The 10,899-nt window shown below is 38.8% G+C and overlaps 1 protein-coding gene across 2 annotated transcripts; it reads left to right on the plus strand.

Annotated features, from left to right (window-relative positions):
- The first annotated feature begins 1,573 nt into the window (after positions 1-1,573).
- LOC102411592 (tripartite motif-containing protein 64) lies at positions 1,574-10,649 on the plus strand. 2 transcript variants are annotated; one of them, XM_044943409.2, is made up of 8 exons: positions 1,574-1,815; positions 3,457-3,513; positions 4,585-4,999; positions 5,496-5,591; positions 6,185-6,415; positions 7,463-7,485; positions 8,842-8,939; positions 9,964-10,649. In XM_044943409.2, exons 3-8 carry the CDS (start codon positions 4,589-4,591, stop codon positions 10,455-10,457), a joined length of 1,353 nt encoding a protein of 450 aa, XP_044799344.1. In that variant the 5' UTR covers positions 1,574-1,815; positions 3,457-3,513; positions 4,585-4,588; the 3' UTR covers positions 10,458-10,649. The 2 variants fall into 2 exon arrangements, with proteins under 2 accessions (XP_044799344.1, XP_044799343.1); XM_044943408.2 differs by lacking the exon at positions 3,457-3,513 and having other exon boundaries at positions 1,610-1,815.
- The last annotated feature ends 250 nt before the right edge of the window (positions 10,650-10,899 follow it).

Raw genomic sequence — 10,899 nt, forward strand, 5'->3', positions numbered from 1 at the left:
GTATTTTGTTGGTTTCTACCAAATATCAACATGAATCAGCTATAGGTTTACCCATGTCCCCACCCACTTACACACCTCTCCCACCTTCCTCCTCATGCTGCTCCTCTAGGGTGTGGGTGGGATGTATAGAAAGAATAACATGGAAATATACATGACCATATGTAAAATATATAGCCAATGGGAATTTGCTGTATGACACAGGGAATTCAAACCAGGGCTCAATAACAAGCTCAATCTTCTTTATGGTCCAACTCTCACATCCACGTACATGACTACTGGAAAAAGCATAGCTTTGACTATTTGGACCTCTGTCAGCAAGGTGATGTCTCTGCTTCTAAATATGCTATCTAGGTTTGTCACACCTTTTCTTCCCAGAAACAAATGTTTTTGTTTGTTTTTTTTTTTTATTTTAAATTTCATGGCTGCAGTCACCTTCCAAGGTGAATTTGGAGCCCAAGAAAACAAAATCAATCACTGCTTCCACTTTCTCCTCTGTTATTTGCCATGAAGTGATGGGACCAGATGCCATCATCGTAGTGTTTTTAATGCTGGATTTCAAGCCAAGCCTTTTCACTCTCCTTTTTCACTGTCATCAAAAGACAAATTTCTTTTCACTTTCTGAAGTTAGAGTGGTATCATCCACATATCTGAGGATGAGATATATTGACATTTCTCCTGGCAATCTTGATTCTGGGTTGTGATTCATTCAGCCTGACATTTTGCATGATATAATCTGCATATAAATTAAATAACCAGGGATGACAATACACATCTTTGCCATATTCCTTTCCCAAACTGGAACTAGTCTATTTTTCCATATCTGGTTCTAACTGTTCCTTCTTGACCCACATCCAGGTTTCTCAGGAGACAGGTAAGGTAGTCTGGTACTCCAATCTTCTAAGAATTTTCCACAATTCATTGTGATCCACACAGTCAAAGCTTTAGTGTAGTCAATGAAGCAGAAGTATATGTTTTTCTGTAACTCCTTTGATTCCTCCATGATCAAAGGATTGTTGATCATGGAGGAATCAAAGGATTGCTGGCAATTGGATCTCTGGTTCCTCTGCCTTTGTGAAATCCAGCTGCACATCTGGAGGTGTTGTAGTTCTTCATAGAATGGGTCAACTTCAGCTTTTTTGGCCTCAGTGGTTGGGACATAGACTTGGATTTGTGGCATGCTGAATGGTTTGCCTTGGAAATGAATGATATCATTCTGTCCTTTTTAAGATTGCACCCATGTACTGCATTTCAGACTATTTTATGGATGATGAGGTCTACTCCATTTCTTCTAAGGGATTCTTGCCCAAAGTAATAGATATAATTGTCATCTGGAATTAGAACTATAATATAGTTCATTAAATGGAGATATTAAATTCATGTTTGGAAGTTTATTACTGTCCAAACAACAACTTCATGGATTACAACTGTAAACTCAAGATATGACTTTTTAGCAGAGATTGCAGTGTAGCAATTTAATTAAATAGATTTCAAAGGTTTGACTTCAATCATTAGCAAACTTTCAACTCTGCAAAAATCTAATTATGTTCACCTATACCTTTTCATAGGGCTGATAATCATATCACTTGGAGGAAATGGGTGTGGTCTTCAGAGAATATATAAAGCATTCCCAGAAGATGCAATTGCATTCTTCTCCAGCATCCAGAGCTGTCAGGATTCAAGTTTGTCGCACTGAGGAGAATTTTTAAAGTTCCTGCCAGAAGGAGGTGAGCACCTAAGTGCTGACCTGAACTGAATAGCTACTTACCGAACAGGAATGAAATTTCATCAACTACATTTCATCAAGTGTACCCAAAGGTGAGTTCTTATCAAGGTACAATGAAATTCTGCTATGCTCATTTAAAAATGAAACTTTAATGGTAATTGCCAACAGAAATGTAATTTTTTTCTATCAGTACTATCTATATGTGAACACTGCATCAAGCATTTATTCCCTGTTGAATCTGTAGATAAATAACTTCTTTTACCCACACTATGTCAAGTAGCTTCCTTAAAAAATGTGGGTAAAAATAGAAAATTAGTAAATGTTGTTGAGAAAATTGAAATAGTTAATTCATATAAAAAGAGTTAATCTAATACCTAGAAATATTTATAAAAAATAAACAAAACAACAGGCTTTTCCTGTTGTTGTTGAGTGGCTAAGTCATGTCCGACTCCTTGGGACACCATGGACTAGCCCACCAGGCTCCCCTGTCCATGGGATTTCCCAGGCAAGAATACTGCAGTGGATTGCCACCTCCTTCTCTAGTGGATCTTTGTGACCAAGGGATCAAACCTCCATCTCCTGCATAGGCAAGCTTATTTTTTTAATCACAGAACCACTTGGGAAGCCCATTATGTTCTCCTATTATTTTAAAAGTATCATGATCATTGATGTCATTAGTATAAAAGTTATTTTCTTAAATAATTCTTGGCCAGTTTCTAACCCATTCTACACATGGTTTCTTTATACTTTCCCCCTGTTCATCAGCTATCTCCTCAATTGATGCATGTTTCAGTCAAAGGCTTTAGGTTCTATACTGTTGAAAATTGTGGTCATCTATCAGAATTCCATAAATCTCTTATTAACAATTTTTACAAGAAATAGATCTGTACACTATGGCTTTACTGTCAAGCTGTTTTGGAAAGGCATCTTAAAGTTGATGTTATACTCATTCAATTAGCAAAAGTTTTTCTTTCTGTCTCTTTTCATGACCAGATCCGAAATCTCAGCCTTGGAAAGATGTAGCCTCTTCTATTCGATTTCTCATAGACAGGGAAGAAAACAGGAATCATATATTTAAAGCAAATATTTAGTCACAATGTATGATAACTGAAAGTATATATTCATGCTCACTTTGTCTTATCCAAATACTTTCCATTTACCTACTTACCTGCATAGGTATTGTCCAAGAAAACAAGTAGTTTTAGGTTTTAAAATTGACATCGAATTTTAAAATAACTTAATAAAGCAATTTTAATATATTAATATCTGTAATGTTAAGCTTTTAATCATCATTATTTCATGACCTTATGTTACTAGAGGTTCTTAAGTCTTAAAAGAGTTTCCTAGAGACCCAAGTACTTGTAAAATACACAGTACTCCTAAAATGTTCAACATAATGTATATATTTCATATCCTTCACACAGATGAACACGAGTTAAATGGGCGAATCAATCAGAAAACTTCCTTGAAATGGTCACATTTGCTATTATAAAGAACCCTCACTTTGCAGTGCATAAGTGAAAAGTGTTCAGGATAGATCTAATCAGCCGGTAAGGACTCCAAAGGTGTGAAGTGGACAGACAGCAAAGTCTCAGAGAACAAAGAACCTGATGCTACTTCCATTAACCAAATGTTTGGAATTTCCAGGGTAGAGAGGAAATCCTTGTGTATATTCAAACTTATTTCTTTGCTTTTAGTAAACAACTGATTCTTTTTACTAATTATTGTTATAGTGGGAACACTCACCAGTTGAAAATATGACATGCTCTGGTGATCTGAACTGACTCCAGGTAAAACTGTTTTCCTGAACTAGCAATGACAAGTTTTTTTGGTTTTGTTTTTTTTTTTTGGTTTTTTTTTTTTTTTTTTTTGCTTTTTGCTTTGAAAGGAGTAGTTTTGTTATTTAAGTCATAAGGAAACACTGGCCTATTTACATATTTAGCACATCAAAGTCAAAGCCAACATTGATTACATTAAGTTTACATTATTCATAAACATTTTTATTTGTCTTTAGAAAAGCACATATGTCACATCAAAGGCAGAAGGAATAGGGAACATTAGCACAGAGACAAAGTGAGTGCTAGTGTGGGTTCCAAGCAGGAAAAGATGGAGAGAGAGAGACAGACTGAGGTTATATATGTTCTTTTGAACCAGTCAGCTGACCAAATTAACTCTGGAGTCATCCTAACATTTACACTCATGTTTACTTTAAACAAAAACAGTTGTTAGTGACTCTTTTATCTAATTTCATCCTTTTTATTATAGCACAAGCCCAACCAGTCTGTAGTCACCATTTCTAGGTTTCTATTGTGATTGTGCTTAGTCACTCAGTCATGTCCAACTCGACTGTAGCCCACCAGGCTCCTAGGTCTATGGGATTTCCAAGACAAGAGTGCTGGAGTGGATTTCCATTTCCTTTTCCAGGGGATCTTCCTCACCCAGGGCTTGAACCCATGTCTCCTATGTTTCCTGCACTCTTGGCAGATTCTTTACCCACTGAGCCATCAGGGAAGTCCAGGTGGTAATAGTGGTAAAGAACCCACCTGCAAATGCAGGACGTGTAAGAGACATGGGTTCAATCCCTGTGAAGGAAAGATCTCCTGCAGAAAGACCAGACAACCCACTCTGGTTTTCTTGATTGGAGAATCCCATGGATAGAGGACCCCAGGGGGCTCCAGCCCATAGGTTATCAGAGTTGACCATGACTAAGTGACTCAGCACACAGGTTTATACTGGGGGTAAGCACATGTGGAAATGAGATAGAGCTCAAAACAGGACTGTGCCAAAGGCTTTATTTTCCCTGATCACAGCATAAGAATAGCTTTTTCTCTTACCCTCTCTTATTTGTCTCTAATTTTCAGAAACATGGATTCAGACACACTGCAGGTCTTCCAGAGTGAACTCACCTGCTCCATCTGCATGAACTGCTTCCTGGACCCCGTCACCATAGACTGTGGGCACAGCTTCTGCCGTCCCTGTCTCAGCCTTTGCTGGGAAGAAGGCCAGTCTCCAAGGAGCTGCCCTGAGTGCAGGGGAATAGCAGACAGGCCCAATTTCCAAACCAATATTGTCCTCAAGAGGCTGGCTTCCCTTGCCAGACAGGCCAGAGCTGACCATGACCACAGCTCTGAAGAGCAGATCTGTGTGACACACCAGGAAGCCAAAGGCCTCTTCTGTGAGGTTGACCAGACCCTGCTCTGTGGGCCCTGCTCTGAATGCCCCGAGCACGCAGCTCACAGCCACAGTCCAATACACAGGGCTGCTGAGGAGTCCCGGGTAGGTGATGTCTCTAGAGCAGTTCAGGATCTAGAGGCTCCTAAGTCAGAGAGGAAGACGAGGATGCTATGATGGTGATGGGGGTGGAGATAGTGGAGGTGGGATTTCTGAATGTGGATCCTCACATATAATGTGTCCTCTCAGTGTTGTTGCCCAATTGTCCACATGTGTGGAAATGCAGCATCCCAGGGCGGGTGGCACCAGGGACACAGGTTTCTGATGGGAGCTTGAGGCTTTCTTAATCAAACTATATAAATGTGTAAATCTTAATTTATTAGGGTATGGATTTTGTTATCTGTAAGGTTTTCCCTGTTCGCTACTATACATTTCTGTCACTATCATATTCAAGTGTTAGATTCAGATTAATGTGGGAAAATCTGACTGCAGCATTCTAACTCAAGGTCTGTGTAACCAACAACTACCTTTGCTCGTGAATAAGGGGATGAAATTTATGGTGTCATCTTCCATGTCACTAAATCCCATGGGTATCTTGCAGGAAAAATTTTTGAAAAGAATGAGCTCTTTATGGAAAATGAGAGAAGAAATGCAACTCATTCTGAATCAGGAAGCTCAAAAAACTCAGTCATTTAAGGTAAGAATAAAAAGGTTACTATTTATTTATATAGATATTGATATAATTCTAGCTGTTTGGTCCATTTAAGTTCCCATTGGTCTCTTCCCTGGAAAAGGTGTGGTTTCAAATGACCTATCAGTGATCACAACTGAAACAGGCCAATACATGCTAGTTCAAGGATGCTAGTACAAGGGAAAACCACTGCATGAAAAGTGTTCCTAGGCCAAATTTTGAAGATTTGAATACAACCTTTCAGAAATGAAGTATAAGACACATTTCACTAAGTGTGACTAGTGAAGTAGAAGAGATGAATAGAGTAGTAGTATGTAGAGGCAGGATTCATGTCAGAGAGGAAATAATGGATAGAGTAAGAACCTTAGAGAATCCTCCTAGGGATAGAGCTTGGGACTCCTCAGATGGCTTGATTCAAGCAAAGAAAGATACTAGGAACTCAGAGAATGCATGGACAGGAAGGACCAGCAGATACAGGACCTTTGATGTGTGAGGCAGAAAGTTTGCCAAGAGCTTTCTTGATGGCATCAAAGAAATATTATTTGAGTTTTGTTTTGAATTTGAGCATAAGCAATGCTTTGAATCCACTATCCCCTCAGAAATATGTGACCCTAAGGAAGGTGATGATTAAATTTGAATATCAGAGGAGGCATCCATTGCTCCAGGAGGAGAAGAAACTGCATCTGGAGGCCCTGAAGAAAGAAGCCAAGGAGATTTGTCTACAACTCAAGAAGAGTGTGTTCAGAATGACTCAGTACATAGAAAGACTGAGAGAAATGTACAGAGAGCTGACCGAGATGTGCCACAAGCCAGACACAGAGCTGCTCCAGGTGAGAGAGGAGGGTCAGTCCTCAGAGAGAAAAACACTCTTCTAGACGAGCTGCTGTGAATCTGGAATGTTCCCTGAATATACTGTTACTCTCAGCTAAGGAAGGCTTTTCCTTGACCCCCATTATTGTATTTGTCTAATCCCCTATTTTTGGAGAAGGCAATGGCAACCCACTCCAGTAATCTTGCCTGTGAAGTCCCATGGATGGAGGAGCCTGGTGGGCTGCAGTCCATGGGATCGCGAAGAGTCAGACACGACTGAGCGACTCCACTTTCACTTTTCAGTTTCATGCATTGGAGAAGGAAATGGCAACCCACTCCAGTGTTCTTGCCTGGAGAATCCCAGGGATGGGGGAGCCTGGTGGGCTGCCGTCTATGGGGTCGCACAGACTCGGACATGACTGAAGCGACTTAGCAGCAGCAGCAGCAATCCCCTATTTTATCATATCCTGGTAACTTTTAGAAGATTTTTTGCCCATTTCCTAGCTAAAATAGGACTTTTTCTTTTTTTTTTTTAAGTGTGATCAGGGGTACTATCCGGATAAGTTTTCAAAATCAGCAAAATTCTATGATCAGGAGAATGTTAACTTTCATGGAGTAAATCTAAATATGTGTTCCCCTAAACCCTTGTCACTCCCTGCTATCCCAAATTTTCTGGAGATACTAAGCTTTCGCTTTTTGTCTCAGCAAGATTGTTAGAACTAGTCATCAATTTCCATGCACTCTATAATTCATTTTATATGCTTTCCTGTTTTGGTTTATTGCTTTCATAGATGGTGACCTCTGTCCTTGGGAATAGCGCTGGGCAATGAGTGACATTGAAATCCTAGATGTTGCTACATCATTATGTACTCTTCATGGCTCCCTTCCTTCCTCAATGTGCCCTGATGAAGCCCATCATATTTTATTTTAAGCTCTGTTATGATGCCTTCTGACTGTTCCTTAAAAGAGGATTAGCAAAACAGTATCTTATTGAATAAAGAATAGAGAAGAAGATGCAAAAAGACAGAAGTCTCATGATTAACATGATCTTTTTTTTCTCTTTGCAGGCCATGGGAAATGTATTGGAAATGTGAGTATACACTAATGATTTTTTTATTTCTGGAAAAGTTGTTCTCTTTTTGATGAAATGGATACACAGTCGTTCCTTAGTAGCATGGGAGATTGTTTTCAGGTCGTCCCCGATATCTAAATTCCAGGATGCAGGATGCCTTATACAAAATGCCTTAGTGTTTGCAGTTAACTTACAAGCATGCTCCCTTACACTTTGTCATCTCTAGACTACTTGTAACATACACAAGGTAAATTGAATATTATTCAAAAAGTTCCCTGGTATGTGGAATTTTCAAGTTTTACTTTCTGGAATTTTTTTCTCCAAAATTTTCATTCAAAACCAGGAGTAAGGATGGAGGACTAGATAGACTGGGAATTTGGGACTGACATGTACACACTGCTATATTTAAAATTATATATAAAATAGTAGGTCCAACAAGGACTTCCCATAAAATACATAAATGTATAAATAAATAAGTACGTAAGTAGGCAACCCAGAACTTACAAATTGAATCCACATGTGAATCCATAGGTGCAGAATCTTCATATGTGGATTATCAATATCATCTTTTTGGCTATTTTCTATTTTATTTCAAAAGAATTTCAAGGCCTTCTGATCCTTGGTCTCAGAAGTTTCCTTTTCATTTGGCTGAAATCAAATGTAACTGAAAATATTCTGACATGCTGGACTTGGTTTTACCCACTCATCCCATCCTCTCCAACCTCACCACAATAAAACTTTGGAAGGAATTTGCCAAGATATGACAGAGGAAACACCTATGCTAGTGAGTTGGAAGCTGAAAAAGGCCTGAAAGAGGCAAATTCCCTAAGAATGAGAAGAGGAACTGTGCTTTTGTTCCGAGGAGTAGCAGTGACTCAGCCTGTTCCATCATTGTAAGCTCCCTTGTAGGCAGGACCTCAGAGGACTGTTAGACTTTCAGAACAAGGTAACCAGGTTGGAACTGGAATCCCTTTCTGGTCTGACAAGAGAATCAGGTCTCAATCAACGAACTCTTCCTTGTAGACACTGAATGCATTCTTGATGACTACTTGCTGACTGCAATCTCAAAGGTTTAGTCCGAATTTTTTCTCTCTGTAAAATGCCCAGGATCTTTGCATTATCTGAGATGGAATAGAGGAAGGGAATGAGGTTCAATGAGTGGAAAACTGGACTAATATTTGAGAACAATGGGGAAGTTGAAATTTGATATAATTTATATTTAGTAAACAATATGGTAATGTTTTTATATTCCCAACTGTGTAGAATATATTGTATATGTAACTAACAAAATGTCCTGGGTTAAAAGCTGCTTTTATACAATGGTCATGTGATTAGACTTTGGCCTCGAAATGTATTGGATGTCATTTGTTTCAGGGCCTACTTGGCACAGATGCAGATGCCTCAGCCAGTGAACCCAGAGCTCAGTTGCTGGCCTGTTGCTGGAATCCTAGACACTCTGAACAACTTCAGAGGTAAGGGTCAGCCCTGTGGTGATCAGGACTATGCTTCACTAGAGCTTCCTAGGAAGGAGCCTTCTTTTATTGTTATTTTATTTTTTCTGAAATGACGGTAGTACTTAACTTCCCAAAGTGGTAACATCTTTTCTGCCTGTGTAGTCAGATTACAAAATTCAAAGATGAATTTTGCCACCTGTAGTTTACTGAAAATACAAAGCCAGATACATACATTAAGTTACAACTGACATAAGCGAAGCAATAATAGAACAACCAGGACACTCATGTTGTTATAAAGAGAATATTTAGCTTCGTGAGTAGCCATCAACATTGTGTTTATTCAGGTTATTTCACTCTTGAAAGGTTAATTGTGGCATTTCCGGTTTTTAACATGTTCTGTATTTCATATGCATTTGTTATGTATTGTGCAGAGAATATTTATTATTCCTAAAATAAGGACTAATTGACAAAACAGATTAAAATTGGCTTATGCCGAATAACTGTAATGCTCTTAGATCAACCTCAGGACAACTGAAAGGCAAGGGATATGTGCACGTGGTTAGCCAGAACATCCTTTCAGAAGCTTCAAAACTATTGATTTATGGATTTCTTTCAAATGTTTGGACCTTTGAGAATGTAGTAGGTAGAGAATACACCCCAATAAATTTTCACTTGACAGCAAAGTGCCATCTATCTATTAAATAATATTAAAGACAACACAAGAAAAGTTTTCTAAACAAAAGATAAAACATATTTTAGGTGAGCCGTGACATAAACTGTCAAGAGATTGACATTAGAGACTTCACACAGTTTATGATGTATCTTTTTTTTTTTTTCTGTTTCTATATGATTTGAGGCATTCTATATGCTGTAGAGATAGTGATAACTCTTGTTCTTCATCGTAGAGCCAGTCTGAACTCCCTTTGCTTTGTTTTGTGTTTCCTTGGAGGAGGAAAAATGAAAAAAGGCAGAGGGAGAGAGCCTCTGCCTCTCAGAGACACAGAAATCCCATTTGCTAACCCAGTTTTTTCTCTTTCTACAGTGGATAATGTTCTGACTCAGACAACCGTTCACCATCTGAGCCTTGATGATGCAAGTGTGATGTCAGGAGATGACCCCCAGGGCATGTCCAGACAGCTCGATGGTGAGGAGAGCTTTGTGGCCTGGGGAGCTCAGGCTTTCACCTCCGGGAGGCATTACTGGGAGCTGGATGTGACACACTTCTCCAGCTGGATTCTGGGGGTCAGTAAAGATATCTTGACAAGTGATACTATTATCCGTATTAATTATGAAGAAGCATTTCTTCTATTTTCTGAAAAGGTGAATGACCAGTATAGTCTCTTCACCAACTCCCCACCCTTAGTTCAGTTTGTAAAAAGGCCTCTGGGTAAGATTGGAGTTTTTCTGGATTACGACAATGGAGCTGTGAGCTTCTATGATGTTTCCAGAGGATCCCTCATATACAGTTTCCTTCCTTCCTTCATCTCCTCCCCTCTGAAGCCTTTCCTTTGCCTTAGGTCTCCAAGAATTATCTAGTTCCCTGACCATATTTTTTAAATTCTTCCCTGAGGATGTTGCTATCTTAAACCTCATGCAAGGTCACAGAACAATACCTGACTGTGTCTGAGCACACTGCAATTTAATGAAACATAATGATTGTATGTTTATAAAATGGCTTAAACATGTTGAATGTATAAATTTGTTAATGAAGTTTAACACAAAAATTTATTATGGAGTATGTCATAGAATAAAATGGACTGCTTTCCTTTCTTAAAAGATGATTTTAGTAAAATAAAAGTTACATTTCATAAAGATTAGCCTATTTAAAGTATATAACCCAGTTACTTTTTTAATATACAAAAATTCATGGAACCAGAACTATGTAATTCCAGGACATATCCATCACCCCAGAAAGAAATCAATGCCCATCAACATTTATTCCCCATTGCCCCTCCCCCTTCTGATGTCACCTTCAGTC

This window comes from Bubalus bubalis, chromosome 5 (genome assembly GCF_019923935.1).
Source record: "Bubalus bubalis isolate 160015118507 breed Murrah chromosome 5, NDDB_SH_1, whole genome shotgun sequence".
NCBI lineage: Eukaryota > Metazoa > Chordata > Mammalia > Artiodactyla > Bovidae > Bubalus > Bubalus bubalis.